This window comes from Conger conger, chromosome 19 (assembly GCF_963514075.1).
Source record: "Conger conger chromosome 19, fConCon1.1, whole genome shotgun sequence".
Classification (NCBI taxonomy): Eukaryota; Metazoa; Chordata; class Actinopteri; order Anguilliformes; family Congridae; genus Conger; species Conger conger.
This window is the reverse complement of record NC_083778.1, coordinates 18,929,353-18,945,757: the sequence shown is the minus strand read 5'-3', so window position 1 is coordinate 18,945,757 and position 16,405 is coordinate 18,929,353. Positions and strand designations below refer to the sequence as shown.

Sequence of the window (16,405 nt, the reverse complement as noted above, 5' to 3'; positions counted from 1 at the left end):
CCCCACGATTGTCGCAAATCAGTTTGATCACAAAAGACTCCGTCATTTTATATTGCCGTAGACTCAAAATACAGCCTTTAATCCAAACTATGAGTATTTCCCGGTGCCGATGTCTTCGTCCAGTTCTCGCTGTTGCCTGACGACTGTACAAAGACAGTAATGTAACATCACCGACGTAATAAACAAGCTCCACCACTTCGGTGGAAATCGTAACTTTAGCGCCGATTTACCGTAATGTACGTGTAGACCGTGTAGTTTTCACACCTATAAATTTCGGTCAAATACAGATAGGCGAAATGGAAGGAAAAGCTCGACTTTCAGCCAACGAACGAGGGATATAGGAAATATGTTCTCCATTCCAAGAAAGTTAGCAAAAATGTAAACCATTCAAACACACGCAGACAAAGCGTGCTATCAGATAGTCTTCAAAAAGAGTTCAGTTCAAAAAGACTCAATTATGCACGTTGATAAGACAGAAGATAACTGTCCAGTTATATCATTACAGTTTGGAATGTATTTCAATTACTTGCATTATATTATGCAATTACAGTCGTATATAGCCTAAATATTGCAACTTCTCGGACCAAAACACGTAGCATCCAGTGAATAACAATACATCGCCAAACAGAAAATTAAAACTGATGAAGTCGGCTACTCTACACAAACAATGTAAAACTCCCCCGTCAGACAGGCACACACAAATTCCGTGAGCCAAAGGACTCTAATTCCACGCTTTTCCCTGTACATAGCAGGTTGGAAACAGAATACGAGCATACTACATACTATGGATGTATGTTACCATGTAGGCTACTGTGTAGCACATATCAAGACGTTAGTATGAATGGCTAGCATTTTGTTTTGTAATGTTTTACTTCACCATGCCAGAGCCTATTGAAATAAATGCAAAAAATCATTAACAAATAACAGTAGAACTTGCCTGCTTCAATTTGGGATTGGTGTGCAAAATGTATTTCTTCCCAGAGTGTGGCGCTAATATTCGTTTTTGGAGAAAACATGTTGTCAAAATATTAATAATAATAATAATCTTTATTTACAAACCACTTTTCATACAATGGAAGAGCTCAGAGTGCTTTGACAGTAAGACAGAAAAAACGAACTTTCGTGGTCGGCCACACAGTCCAAGATGCGCTTCCAACCTGGGTTTGAGGCAGCGCGAGAGTGCGATGTTCCCGGCGGCCCTCTGGTCCGGATATCGATGGTCACGGACTCAACGGCTGGATTGGATTGAATTGAAAATCAAAGCTGCTAAACGCCGCTCGGTAGAGTCCTCTGTATTTTTGTGACCGAATGTTCCTCTTCCAGGAGCTTTCCGAGAAGTTCTACCTTACACTGATCAACCGTCTATTAGCCTGTATAATTATTGCTTTATAGGAAATATTTACACATATATACTCTCTTCATTTGACTTGACTTGTACGATCGCCTACTTTTCTTTAAAAACCGCAAGCAAACGTAAGAATGTAACATTTCGCTGGTTAGATCTTTCTCTTTGCGTGGTTGAGTTGTCACAGAAAAATAATGCGAAACGCAACATCGGGGTTAATCTTAAGGTCAATGTCATTCTGTTTTCGGAAACAACGTCCGGGACAACAAAAGAACTCTGTATTCCCTCTATATAGCAGTGATTTCTACATTACCTGGCACGTTATTTGGCTGACATCCCCCCCTGGAGCAATGTGGGGTTAAGGACCTTGCTCAAGGGCGCAACAGCTGTGCAGATATTATCATGGCTACACCGGGGCTTGAACAAAAGTAAAAGAGCATTACGCTTACATTGGGTGACAGAATAAAGAGAACAAATCGTCCAAAATATAAGATTGCCTGACCAAACACCCTCAGCCAGAATCTTCAAAATAAACAAAAACAAAACTGTCCGCGAACATCCACAAATGATATGGCCTTCGGATCAGTTTGTGGGAACATAAGGCCTGGTTCTTTAATGACATTGGGGACAGCCTTGTTCAGCAGCAACCTGCAGACCAACAAAAGTAAACTTGGTGACCCGGGAAAGTCACAAGCCTGGTGTGAAACAAAGACCAGGGACTTTCCCGGGAGCATCGAGAACGGGTCAAAATGCGGGTCTATCTCGTGTTAAATATCCCGTGTATATTCTGGCTTTTGCATGGAAAAGGGGTGTCGGTATTCACATGAAAATTAAAAGAGAGCCATTCATCACTGAAGTAGGAGATCCCACAGATCTTTGCAGTTACTTCGGGTCGAGCCCGCTTCTACAGATGAAGGCACTGAGGCTGCCGTCCTCATTTCGGGACCCATCCATAGCGCTGGTGGAACCACTCTGAGAAGACGTTCCTGTCGCTGCGCTCGGTGAATACCCGTCTCCAGGGAACGATGTGGGCGGAGATGTGCTGGTTGGGGTCTGGGAATATGTGCCGTCGGAAGAGTCAGAAGGGGAGCTGGCCGTCCCTGTGCTATCTGAGGACTGGCCCCAGGATGGGTCAAACATTTCTCCCAGATCTTTTACTCTGGAGGTCACAGAGCGGGGCCTGACTGGGGGCGGAGCTTGTGTTGGTTTTAATGTCACAGAGCGGGGCCTGACTGGGGGCGGAACTTTTAGAGGTTTTGGGGTCACAGAGCTGGCAGAGACTGGGGGCAGAGCTTGTACAGGTTTTGGGGTCACAGAGCTGGCAGAGACTGGGGGCGGAGCTTGTACAGGTTTTGGGGTCACAGAGCTGGCAGAGACTAGGCGTGGGGCTGGTACAGGTTTTGGGGTCACAGAGCTGGCAGAGACTGGGGGCGGAGCTTGTACAGGTTTTGGGGTCACAGAGCTGGCAGAGACTGGGGGCGGAGCTTGTAGAGGTTTTGGGGTCACAGAGCTGGCAGAGACTGGGGGCAGAGCTGGTGCAGGTGTTGGGAACGGAGAGCTGGCAGAGACTGGGGACGGAGCTTGTACAGGTTTTGGGGTCACAGAGCTGGCAGAGACTGGGGCCGGAGCTTGTACAGGTTTTGGGTACTGAGAGCTGGCAGAGACTGGGGGCGGAGCTTGTAGAGGTTTTGGGGTCACAGAGCTGGCAGAGACTGGGGGCGGAGCTTGTACAAGTTTTGGGGTCACAGAGCTGGCAGAGACTAGGCGTGGGGCTGGTACAGGTTTTGGGGTCACAGAGCTGGCAGAGACTGGGGGCGGAGCTTGTACAGGTTTTGGGTACTGAGAGCTGGCAGAGACTGGGGGCGGAGCTTGTAGAGGTTTTGGGGTCACAGAGCTGGCAGAGACTGGGGGCGGAGCTTGTACAGGTTTTGGGTACAGAGAGCTGGCAGAGACTGGGGGCGGAGCTTGTCCAGGTTTTGGGGTCACAGAGCTGGCAGAGAATGGGGGCGGAGCTTGTACAAGTTTTGGGGTCACAGAGCTGGCAGAGACTGGGGGCGGAGCTTGTACAGGTTTTGGGGTCACAGAGCTGGCAGAGACTGGGGGCGGAGCTTGTCCAGGTTGTGGGGTCTCAGAGCTGGCAGAGACTGGGTACGGAGCTTGTACAGGTTTTGGGGTCACAGAGCTGGCAGAGACTAGGCGTGGGGCTGGTACAGGTTTTGGGGTCAAAGAGCTGGCAGAGACTGGGGGCGGAGCTTGTCCAGGTTGTGGGGTCTCAGAGCTGGCAGAGACTGGGGGCGGAGCTTGTAGAGGTTTTGAGGTCACAGAGCTGGCAGAGACTGGGGGCGGAGCTTGTACAGGTTTTGGGGTCACAGAGCTGGCAGAGACTTGGCGTTGGGCTTTGGGATTTTGGGTCATGGATGACACAGTTCCCATGGCTCCCATGGAGGAAAGCCAAATATCTTCATCGTACTTCAGGATGTACTCGGGGTAAATCTGGTGCTTTTCGAAAACAATAAAAATGGAGGGGTCGTGTAAGTTGTCTACACAGCTGTCGTAGAACACGGACTTTCCGCCATCTTTGGAAGGGGGGCGGAGGTAGCTGGAGTCTCCTCTCGTGTAGCAGCCGACCAACACCCGGCACACAAACATGGTCCTCACTCCCGAGGCGCCGGTGTAGCTGTGCGAGTACTTCGCGTCTCGAGCAAAGTAACTCCCTGTAAAAACAGAAACCTTGTTAAAAACAACAAACAATACAATTTTACATTTATATTAACAAATGCACTTCTGTGTAATTTCCACGTAAACTGCAACCTATCGACATCGAGTCGTGGCTGTAATGTCGATAGGACCAAAAAAATAAGAGAAAAAAAAAAAAAACACTTCGACACAGCCTGGGTGGGGGATCGAACCGGCAACCCTCCGACTGCCAGACCGCTCTTACCACCTGAGCCATGTCGCCCCATGAAGGTCCTGACGCACCTTTCCCGTAGGCCGTTCCGTGAGTTCCGGAGAGCCTCCAGTCAAAGTTCTGCTGGCAGATGGCGTCGACGTGGACAGAGTCGGTGCCGTGGAACAGCAGTCTCTCATTGACATTTCTCCTGGGGTCTTTTTTCCTCATCAGATCCTGCTGCCTGCAAAAAGACCTGGTCACTCTTATGACATACTGAGTTTACGTACATATTTCAATTAGGGTTAATGACACTCATCTGTTCTCATGAGGAACGCATACCCACGGTCAAATAAGGGATGGGTCTTTGATGTTTGGGAGATGTTCTGCTGCCCGTGGTCCATTGGCTCTCCACCAATCTGGCTCTTTCAAACTTCACAACCACCGATACAGACTGGCTTTCAGCTGAAGTTCTTGCAAGGGCTTTGTTTTTGTGGCTTTGTTTTTGAAAATTTTTTAATTTTACTTTATTATTCTCCATTTTATCAATGTTTTATCATGTTTTATGCTTCTGTGAAGCACTTTGTGAACACTTTGTGTTACATGGCATTGGTCGCCGTTTGTTCTATTCTTACACTATTCGGAAGGCAATCGACATACCACTGAAAGACTTCCCACAATGCCCGGTTCTGGACCCTCTCGACACTGTGTATGCTGTGTCCCCCCATCGTCTTCTGGAAAAGAACCAGGATCTTCTGGTATTCTTCTGAGGATTCCTGCAGAGGGATCGTCTGGGAAAGGAAAGAACACCGATCCGCCATCTTAGATCACAGAGCAGCCATCTTAGATCAGGGTTTCCTCACCTGATATTCACTGCTGTGAAACTGGGGGTCGAACATTCGACTCACATACGACCCCGATGACGCAGTATCGTCAAAACTCACTTTTGCTCCATTAAAAGGACTCATTTTCAGTGGGTGTCCTGCAGAGTTTTTCCTTTTGGAATACGTTGTATCGTCCCGCATCTGAGAAGCACCGGGTTAGCCTATCCACCTCATTGCTGACAAAACATTTTGGTCAACTGCCCTTTTCATCAGTTCCTCATTGTGCAAGGCTAATACCACACTGTCCTCTCACATTTTCCAACCAATCATCGGAGATCTAAGGAGGGGGTATCCAATTGTGTTAGGTGCAGGTTTTTATTTTAGTCCAGCACTAACACACTTGATCCTACTTATCAAGGTTTTGATTAAACACTGTGATCAGTTCATAAGTTGAATTAGGTGTCGTAGTGCTGGGCTAAAACAAAAACTTGCACCCACACCGGCCCTTTTAGGTTACGTCTGGATACAAGACACAAGAGCAAACATTAGGCAGCTCTACCAAAACGGTATTTCACATTTTCACCCGCGTATTTCTTGATTAGCGGGTTGAATCAACATCTAATTGTGTGTCTACAGCTTAATTAGGTTCCCCATGAAATGTATGTCATTAACGTGGTACCTTGTATCCAGTGTCCGGCAACATGGATTTGTCCCAGTATCCCGGCACCGCTTTGAAGTCATTACCTGAGCTGTTGTTTCTGCTGAAACCCGGAAATAACCTAAATTAAAAATATAAAATAACTTTATCCACGTTATAATGTATCCCATTGAACATTACTTGGCACGACTCTGGGCCTCGTGTTGACAAATGGCAATAACAGGCAAAATTGATCAAAAGCCGAGAATCAAGACTAGATACTGAGATTCTGAACCTCATCAATTCTTCTAGCGGCACTGAAGAAGCAATTGGATACACCTGACTATTCAGAAGCTTCAGACTAGTATAAAAAGGCATGTAATTGTTCAAATTAACCATTACATTATTACATTAATGGCATTTGGCAGACGCTCTTATCCACCGCGACATACAGTTGATTTAGAAGACGAAGCAGGAGACAGTCCTCCCCTGGAGCAATGCAGGGTTAAGGGCCTTGCTCAAGGGCCCAACGGCTGTGCGGATTTTATTGAGGCTACACTGGGATTTGAACCTCCAACCTTGCCTGTCCCAGTGACTTACCTTTACCACTACGCTACAGGCCGCTGTCACAAAAAGCATGTCCAAAAGCATATGGACTGCACTGTACATTGGAGGATGGATGGATGTGTTTTGGGTTCAGTTCAGTTCTCCTTGTGAGGGCGTGGGGGGCCCAGTCAAGACTTAAACAGCCCAAAACAGTGACTCCAAGCTGGGCAGTAAAGACGTGAGGTGGACTCACTTGGTCCTGGCTCTCTGAGCATCCACTGTGGAGACAAACACAGGCCGTCTCCTCACCTGCCGTTTGGTGCCGAATTGTTCGTTTGTCTGAATCATCTCTGCAAACAGCATGATGGGACACAGTTACTGACTGCTATATTCACAGCAGGGAGGTGGCACAACAGGGTGAAAAAATCAGGAAGAATCCAGGAAAGCCAATAATCCATCATGGATGACCACAACGGAACAACCACAACAACAAGCACCACAACAACCACCACAACCACCACCACAAGCACAACTACCACGACAAGCACCACCACACCAACCATCACCACAACCACCACAAGCACAACCACACCATCACCATCACCAAAACGCTACAAGGGCGGCCTGTAGCGTAGTGCTTAAGGTAAAACGACTGTGACAGGCAAGGTCGGGGGTTCGAAACCCAATGTAGCCACAATAAGGTCCGCACAGCCGTTGGGCCCTTGAGCAAGGCCCTTAACCCTGCATTGCTCCAGGGGAGGACTGTCTCCTGCTTAGTCTAAATCAACTGTACGTTGCTGTGGATAAGAGCGTCTGCCAAATGCCATTAATGTAATAACCAACACCACAAGCACCACCACACCAACCATCACCATAACCACAAACACCACAAGGGAGGGAGGGAGTGAGGGAGGCCACAACCACCACCACAACAATGTTTACGGTGCTGAAAACAGGGCAGAGCCTGGCGTAGCCTATCCGTGACCGTGAATTTCAGTATTCCATCTGGCTGTCCAATCAATGCTACGTGACAGAGTGTGACGGTGTCCGCGACACGACACAATTCAAACACTTTTTGGTTGAAAATGCATCATTTTCACCATACGACACTTGTCGCAAGGGAGTTCTTATTCCTATAAATATTAGATTATAACCTATACTGGCCTGTCTTTCTGTCTTTCTGTCCTTCCTTCCATGTCCCATGAACACCAGTCAGGGAAAAACAATCACAGAAGCATGTGGTTTGTTAAGTGGAATTCATAGTCAACTGATGACTCTTTTACCAACGCGGCACACGGTACATGGCGAAGAGCGATTCAAAGACTCCATGATACGGCCCCACAATGACCCAGTTACCTCGCCCGGAAAAGGGAAACCGGGGCCCCCTGCTGGAGCCAGACCCGGGAGGGGAGCTCGTCGGCGAGCGTCTGGTGGCCGGGCCTTATCCCATGGGGCCCAGCCGGGCACAGCCAGAACTGGTCACGTGGGGTCGCCGCCCTGTGGGCTCACCACCTGCACGGGTCGGCATCAGAGTCGGTGCTTTGCCCAACGGGCAGGAGGCAAAGGCGGGGATCCGGGCGTGCTGATCCTCGGCGTCGCAGACTGGTTCTGGGGACGTGGAACGTCACCTCTCTGGTGGGGAAGGAACCGGAGCTAGTGCGGGAGGCGGAGCGGTACCAACTAGATAGAGTTGGGCTCACCTCCATGCACAGTACTGGTTCCGGAACCAAACTCCTGGAGAGGGGCTGGACTCTGTTATTTTCTGGAGTTGCTCAAGGTGAGAGGCGCCGGGTGGGTGTGGGGATACTCACAAGCCACCAGCTGAGCGCCACTGTGTTGGAGTTCCACCCGGGGAACGAGAGGGTCGCCTCTCTGCAACTATGTGTCGCTGGGGGGAAAGCTCTGACTGTCATTTGTGCTTATGCACCAAACGGCAGTTCAGAGTATCCGGCCTTCTTGGAGTCACTGGGCTGCATGCTGGAAAGGGTGCCACCCGGAGACTCCATAGTTCTGCTGGGCGACTTCAACGCTCACGTGGGCAATGACGGAGAAACCTGGAAGGGGGTGACTGGGAGGAATGGCCTGCCTGATCTGAACCCAAGCGGTGTTTTGTTATTGGACTTCTGTGCTGGTCATGGATTGTCGATAACAAACACCATGTTCAAGCATAGGGTAGCTCAAAAGTGTACTTGGTACCAGAGCACCTTCGGCCAAAGATCGATGATCGACTTTGTGGTCATATCATCAGACCTGCGGCCGTATGTCTTGGACACTCGGGTGAAGAGAGGAGCAGAGCTGTCAACTGATCACCACCTGGTGGTGAGTTGGATCAAGTGGCCGGGGAGGCTGCCGGACAGACCCGGTAAACCCAAACATGTAGTGAGGGTGAACTGGGAACGTCTGGCGGAGGTCCCTGTTCACGAGGTCTTCAACTCCCACCTCCGGAGGAACTTCTCACGCATCCCGGGGGAAGCTGGGGACATGGAGTCCGAGTGGGCCATGCTCAAAGCCTCCATTGCAGAGGCGGCAAGCAGGAGCTGTGGCCAGAAGGTCATCGGTGCCTGTCGGGGCGGCAACCCAAGAACCCGCTGGTGGACACCAGCGGTGAGGGAGGCCGTCAAGCTGAAGAAGGAGGCCTTTCGGGCTTGGCTGGCCCGGGGGTCCACTGAAGCAGCAGACAGGTACCGGGTGGCCAGAAGGCCTGCGGCTTCGGCAGTCGCTGAAGCAAAAACCCGAGTCTGGGAGGAGTTAGGGAAGGCTATAGAGAAGGACTTTCGGTTGGCCTCGAGGAAGTTCTGGCAAACCATCCGACAACTCAGAAAGGGAAAGCAGGGCTTGTCTCAGGCTGTTTTCAGCAGGGGAGGAGAACTGCTGACCCGGACTGGGGATATTGGCGGTGGTAAGAGCACTTCGAGGAGCTCCTGAACCCGAACAACATGTCCTCTGTGGAAGAGGCAGAGCCAGAAGACTCGGGGGAATCTTCACCTATATCCCCGGCGGAAGTTGCTGAGGTAGTCAAAAAGCTCCTCAGTGGCAAGTCACCAGGTGTAGATGAGATTCGCCCTGAGATGCTGAAGGCTCTGGACATTGTTGGGCTGTCTTGGCTGACACGCCTCTTCAGTGTCACGTGGAGGTCGGGGACAGTACCTGCAGAGTGGCAGACCGGGGTGGTGGTCCCCATTTTCAAGAAGGGGGACCAGAGGGTGTGCTCCAATTATCGGGGTATCACACTCCTCAGCCTCCCTGGGAAAGCTTACTCTAGGGTGCTGGAAAGGAGGCTCCGACCGACGGTCGAACCTCGGATTCAGGAGGAGCAATGTGGCTTCCGTCCTGGTTGTGGAACAGTGGATCAGCTCTTTACCTTGGCAGGGTTGCTGGTGGGGTCATGGGAGTTTGCCCATCCAGTCCACATGTGCTTTCTGGACTTGGAGAAGGCTTTCAACCGTGTCCCCCGGGGAACCCTGTGGGGTGTACTGCGGGAGTATGGGGTACCGGGGCCATTGTTACGAGCCATCCGGTCCCTGTATAACCAAAGTGAGAGCTGTGTCCGCATTCTCGGCACAAAGTCAAGCAGGTTTCCTGTGGGTGTTGGAATCCGCCAAGGATGCCCCTTGTCACTGGTCCTGTTTGTGGTATTCATGGACAGGATCTCAAGGCGCAGCCGAGGTGAGGAGTGTCGGTTTGGTGACCTCAGAATCGCCTCTCTGCTTTTTGCGGATGATGTGGTTCTGCTGGCTTCATCGGACCGTGACCTTCAGCGCGCACTGGAGCAGTTTGCAGCCGAATGTGAAGCGGCCGGGATGAGAGTCAGCACCTACAAGTCCGAGGCCATGGTTCTCTGCCCGAAAAAGGTGGATTGCTCCCTCTGGGTTGGGAACAAGTCTTTGCCCCAAGTGAAGGAGTTCAAGTATCTCGGGGTCTTGTTCACAAGTGAGGGGAGAAGGGAGCGTGAGATCTACAGGCGGATCGGTGCAGCGTCAGCAGTAATGCGGGCGTTGCACCGGACCGTCGTGGTGAAGAGGGAGCTGAGCCGGAAGGCGAAGCTCTCGATTTACTGGTCAATCTACGTCCCAACCCTCACCTATGGTCACGAGCTTTGGGTAGTGACCGAAAGAACGAGATCGCGTATACAAGTGGCCGAAATGAGCTTCCTCCGTAGGGTGGACGGGCTCAGCCTTAGAGATAGGGTGAGGAGCTTGGACATCCGGAGAGAGCTCGGAGTAGAGCCGCTGCTCCTTCGCATCGAAAGGAGCCAATTGAGGTGGTTCGGGCATCTGATCAGGATGCCTCCGGAGCGCCTCCCTTTGGAGGTTTTCCGGGCTCGTCCAACTGGGCGGAAACCCCAAGGGAGACCCAGAGCCTGCTGGAGAGATTATATATCTGGGGATGAAGGATGCCTGGAATACCCGGCTTTGCCTACTGCCACCGCGACCCGACTCCGGATAAGCAGGTGATGATGGATGGATGGATGGATGGATGGATGGCACATGGTACTCCGGTTACCTGGGAAACTGAACTTGTAGGTCTGCGACCCCGCCGTGAACTCCATCACAGCACAGCTGTCCTCCTGGTACTTCCTCTCCAGGTCCTCACTCGTGATGGAGGAGAGTCCGTGCTGCCCTTCCTGTCAGAGATCAGAGTCAATTTGAAGTTGAAGACATGGCTCCACATAATTACTCCCAACAACAGAAATAACTGCAAAGCAAAATGCAATGAGACTGCCATTGAGACCTTGGTCAAATATGGAATTGTTTTGGATTCAAATACATTTATAGCTCGTCTGGTGTATTTGAACTGATGAAATACTTGCAAAACGTTTCTTGAGAAAGACATCTTGATCTCAATGAGACCACAATGTGGGCGAGAAAAGGATTCGACATAAGATTCTCCTATGAGATTCCTCACATACCACTGAGGAGTACTGGATCCAATTGTTGTGCTCGTCCTGCCAGAACCAGGCCCAGGTGGTGGTGAGGATGAAGTTGGGCTGAACCACAGAGGAGACCGTGGAGAGACGCCGGACCTGGGTCGGCCCGCGGGTCATGGTGTCAAAATAAACGGGCTGGACTCCTCGGCTGAGGGCAGACCAGAGAGCAGAGAGCACAGACGGTTATTCACAATGTTCCCTGCGACCTGTAGCGTAGTGGTTAATGTACATGACTGGGACTCGCAAGGTCAGTGGTTCGATCCCCGATCCACACAGCTGTTGGGCCCTTGAGCAAGGCCCTTAACCCTGTATTGCTCCAGGGGGAGGACTGTCTCCTGCTTAGTCTAATCAACTGCACGTCACTCTGGATAAGAGTGTCTGCCAAATGCCAAGAATGTAATGCGATGCCTGAGTTACAGTTGTGTTCAAAATAATAGCAGTCCAACATGAATTATCAGATCAATCACTGTTTTTGGTAGAAAATATATTACTACATGGCAAATAATTTACCAGTAGGTGTAGTAGAGTCATAGAAAACCAACAGACCCAACATTCATGATACACATGCTCCTGAGTCTGTGTAATTGAATAATTAATTGTAAGAGGCGTGTTCAAAATAATAGAAGTGAGGAGTTCAATTAGTGAGGTCATTCATTCTGTGAAAAAACAGGTGTGAATCAGGTGGCCCTTATTTAAGGATGAAGCCAGCACATGTTTGCATGCATTTCTCTCTGAAAACCTGAGAAAAATGGGTCGTTCCAGACATTGTTCAAAAGAACAGCGTACTTTGATTAAAACGTTGATTGGAGAGGGAAAAACATATAAGGAAGTGCAGAAAATAATAGGCTGCTCGGCTAAAATGATCTCCAATGCTTTAAAATGGAAAGCACAACCAGAGAGACGTGGAAGAAAACAAAAGACTACCATTCAAATGGATCGAAGAATAGCCAGAATGGCAAAGACTCAGCCAATGATCAGCTCCAGGGTGATCAAAGACAGTCTGAAGTTACCGGTGAGTACTGTGACAATTACAAGACGCCTGTGTGAAGCTAATCTATCGACAAGAAGCCCCCGCAAAGTCCCACTGTTCAAAATTTTTTTTGCCAAAGAACACATCAACTGGCCTAAAGAGAAATGGAGAAACATTTTGTGGACTGATGAAAGTAAGATTGTTCTTTTTGGGTCCAAGGGATGCAGGCAGTTTGTCAGACGACCACCAAACACTGAATTCAAGCCACGGTACACTCTGAAGACAGTGAAGCATGGTGGTGCAAGCATCATGATATGGGGATGTTTCTCTTACTATGGTGTCGTGCCTATTTATCGCATACAAGGGATCATGGATCAGTTTGCCTACATCAAAATACTTGAAGAGGTCAAATGGGTGTTTCAACAAGACAACGACCCCAAACACACCAGTAAGCGAGCAGCATCTTGGTTCCAGACCAACAAAATTAAAGTTATGGAGTGGCCAGCCCAATCCCCGGACCTTAATCCGATTGAAAACTTGTGGGGTGACATCAAAAATGCTGTTTCTGAGGCAAAACCAAGAAATGCAGAGGAATTGTGGAATGTTGTCAAATCATCCTGGGTTGAAATACCTGTTCATAGGTGCCAGAAGTTGGTCGATTCCATGCAACACAGATGTGAAGAAGTTCTCAGAAACCGTGGTTATACAACTAAATATTAGTTTCGTGATTCACAGGAATGCTAAATCCTGAAGATTTTTCAGTTTATACAGTAAATATTTGAGTTTGTAAAGAAAAATGCAGACACTGCTATTTTTTTTAACAGCCCAATATTCTTTTTTCTTCATTTTCTGTAAAGTAATAAAAAAATTGACACATTTTTCTTCATGGTTTGATTTAGGATATAATGTGCAGTGTTCCCAATGCATCGAAATAAAAACTATTATCAGGATTTTGAGCTTTACTCACATTTTTAAACACACTGCTATTATTTTGAACACAACTGTATGGGCTCCAATGTGCATCCAGCCCTTTGAAGAGTAGGTGTTCTAGAACTCCACTGCTTTCAATGACCAGTTGTCACAGTTGCATCAGCATTAGAACATTCCAATCACACAATAGTGACCTCACGCCTGAAGCTGAGAGCTGAAAACAGCTCCAACGTTGAATGCACCTGTACACATTGCTGGGGTCGCAGAAGTCTCTCTCGATCTCTTCGTTGTCTGGGAGAGCCGTCCAGCTGTCTCCATTTCTCACCTCCCATTTATATGGCATGGTGGAGTGGTCTCTCCAGCATCTGTCTTGGATACAAATATGAAAAACATCAGGTGAAACGAATACCCATTGTGGTAATGGAAAGAAATTAATATGTAAATTCATATGAATAAATTCATTCATCACTCACGCAAAGAGGCACACACGTGAAGTTCTTACCTCCTTGTGTGCAGCTGCCCTTGACAAAATAAAGGCAGATCTCCGTCTTTTCTGAAAAAGACATCTCAATTAAAACTTGGTGTAAGACAGCCACCAAGAAAACTTTTTATCTGCAATAAATAAAGAATAAATAGGCAACAGGATTTGAACACTCCATCATCGATTACCTGTCCACAGCGAATTTATGGGTGGGTGTCTCTGAGATACACACTAATCAACCGGTAAGCAACGGGTTCTTTATTCAAAGTCCTTCATACCCTGATCGGCTGATCGCTTCTTAATGCCACAAAGCACTTATTTTGTGCACTGCATCTATAAGCCGAATGAAAATGAACAGGATGTGCAAGAGACATAACCGAAAGTCTCCAGGAATACCAGAAGAAGAATTGCCATTTCAGTGCAAAGATGACAAATCAAATGTTATTTTTTGTTTTATGTTTCCGCTAGTTTTTCGTCAAATTTATGTTTTGTTTGCCGATGAGAAACAGGAACTTGCATCTCGACTCTCTGGTTTGGGGAATGTGTTGGCAAGGTCTGCCACTTCTGTCAGCCACAAAACTCCGGAGGAATGCACTGTTCTCAGGTTTCTTTGACTGCAAGTCACTCCGGATGAGACTGTTCGCTAAACTAATGAAATGCGAGTCAGTATTAATGGAGTCTGTTACCTGTCGGGCCACTGTCACTGTTCTTCAAGGCCTGGATGTTCTGGTAGACGGACAGCATGGAGCCAATCAGCTCGCTGGGCACGCCTCTCTCCTGCAGGGTTTTCTGTGGGTGGGGCTCGAAGAAGTCATGTGACCTGCGGCAGTTGGCCCTGGCCTGACAGGCTCCTCTGAGGTAGCGGTCACAGATGTGCAGCCTCCTGCAGCTCTCCTGGTCTGGGCAGTTTCCGTACGCCCCATCGCCTTTGTTGTACGAGAAGCACACCTGAAAATAAAAGTCATGGGCGAGGTTCAGCGCATCAGGACAGTCTCAGAGAAGACTATGTTTCAGACACACAGATTTTGCCATTACATTACATGTCATTTGGCTGACGCTTTTTTATCCAACGCAACTTAGTTGATTATACTAAGCAGGAGACAATCCTTCCCTAAAAAAAATATGTTCAAAAAAAATATGCATCAACTCTTCCGCGGGTTCCGGCACGAGATTCCCCGGAGGGGAATAGTGCTCGAGTGTCATGGTGGATTTACCGGCGGTAAGAAGGTGCTGTCGTTCTGAAGCAGCAGGGTACAGAGTTCGCTGCTGTCCAGTTCCTGCAGACTGTTGTCTCGCAGGACTCGAGCGTTGTGCTCCGAGTTCATGTCATGGCAAAAGCGGCACCCTCGCCTAAAATAAATAAATAAAATAAATGGTCCCCGAATGATGACGTTTCAGTCTCACTTCATTAGATTACGAATCTCTGTATAAGAAAATAAATAAATTACACATGCAGCTCCTCCACTTGTAGTCCTAAAGAAAATATTAAGCGGAGAAAACACGAGCTCTTAACATAATATTTGTTAATATAAATAAATAGTCTATACAAAATCCGATAAAATACTTGTTAAAAGGCTCGGTCTTATTTTATGCTTTGTCAGGTTAGAAAATTGGTCTACGAATCTTACCGCGACATGCTGCTCTTACAGTCTCCGTAAAGGTAGAATTTGCACAGGTGCAAATTGCGGCAGTCAGTGCAGTCTCTGGCTTTACACAGTCTTACTTTAGTCTTAACGACAATTCGTTTGTTTCCATTAACTGTAACAACGGAAAAATTATCGTTTTGTATGACCGTGTCAATGACGCCTTTTACATCCAGAAGCCCAGAACCAATGTCGACTAGATCTCCGTAATCCATCGCCCCACGATTGTCGCAAATCAATTTGATCACAAAAGACTCCGTCATTTTATATTGCCGTCGACTCAAAATACAGCCTTTAATCCAAACTATGAGTATTGCCCGGTGCCGATGTCTTCGCCCAGTTCTCGCTGTTGCCTGACGACTGTACAAAAACAGTAATGTCACATCACCGACGTAATAAACAAGCTCCACCACTTCGGTGGAAAACGAAATTTAAGCTCCGATTTACCGTAATGTACGTGGAGTCTTCAAAAGGACTTCAGTTCAAAAAGACTATCAATTATGCACGTTGATAAGACAGAAGATAACCGTAGTTATATCATTACAGTATGGAATTTATTTTAATTACTTGCATTATATGATACAATTACAGTCGTATACAGCCTAAATATAGCAATTTCTCGGATCAAAACAACACGTAGCATCCACTGATCAAAAATACATCGCCAAACAGAAAATTAAAACTGATGAACTAGGCTACTCTAAAACAATGTAAAACTCCCCCGTCAGACAAGCACACACAAATTCCGTGAGCCAAAGGACGCCAATTCCACGCTTTTTTCTGTACATAGCCGGTTGGAAACAGAATACGAGCACATATCAATACGTTAGTATGAATGGCTAGCATTTTGCTTTGGAATGTTTTACTTGCCTGCTTCAATTTGGGATTGGTGTGCAAAATGTATTTCTTCCCTGAGTGTGGCGCTAATATTCGTTTTTGGAGAAAACATGTTGTCAAAATATTAATAATAACAGTAAACTTTATTTACAAAGCACTTATTATTTATTTGGCTGACATCCCCCCGTGGAGCAATGTGGGGTTAAGGACCTTGCTCAAGGGCGCAACAGCTGTGCAGATATTATCATGGCTACACCGGGGCTTGAACAAAAGTAAAAGAGTATTACGCTTACATTGGGTGACAGAATAAAGAGAACAAATCATCCAAAATATAAGATTGCCTGACCAAACACCCTCAGCCAGAATCTTCAAAATAAA

The 16,405-nt window shown here is 47.8% G+C and overlaps 1 protein-coding gene across 1 annotated transcript; it reads right to left on the bottom strand.

Moving 5' to 3' along the window:
• Positions 1-3,567: 3,567 nt before the first annotated feature.
• LOC133118846 (protein mono-ADP-ribosyltransferase PARP12-like) lies at positions 3,568-15,535 on the bottom strand. The gene is made up of 13 exons (XM_061229104.1): positions 15,176-15,535; positions 14,762-14,897; positions 14,234-14,495; positions 13,569-13,619; positions 13,309-13,435; positions 11,149-11,314; positions 10,743-10,863; positions 6,493-6,589; positions 5,736-5,817; positions 4,893-5,023; positions 4,325-4,476; positions 3,716-4,059; positions 3,568-3,633 (listed from the first exon to the last, which is right to left on the bottom strand). The coding sequence occupies exons 1-13, from the start codon at positions 15,451-15,453 to the stop codon at positions 3,568-3,570; spliced, it is 2,013 nt and encodes a 670-aa protein (XP_061085088.1). The 5' UTR covers positions 15,454-15,535.
• Between the last annotated feature and the right edge of the window lie 870 nt (positions 15,536-16,405).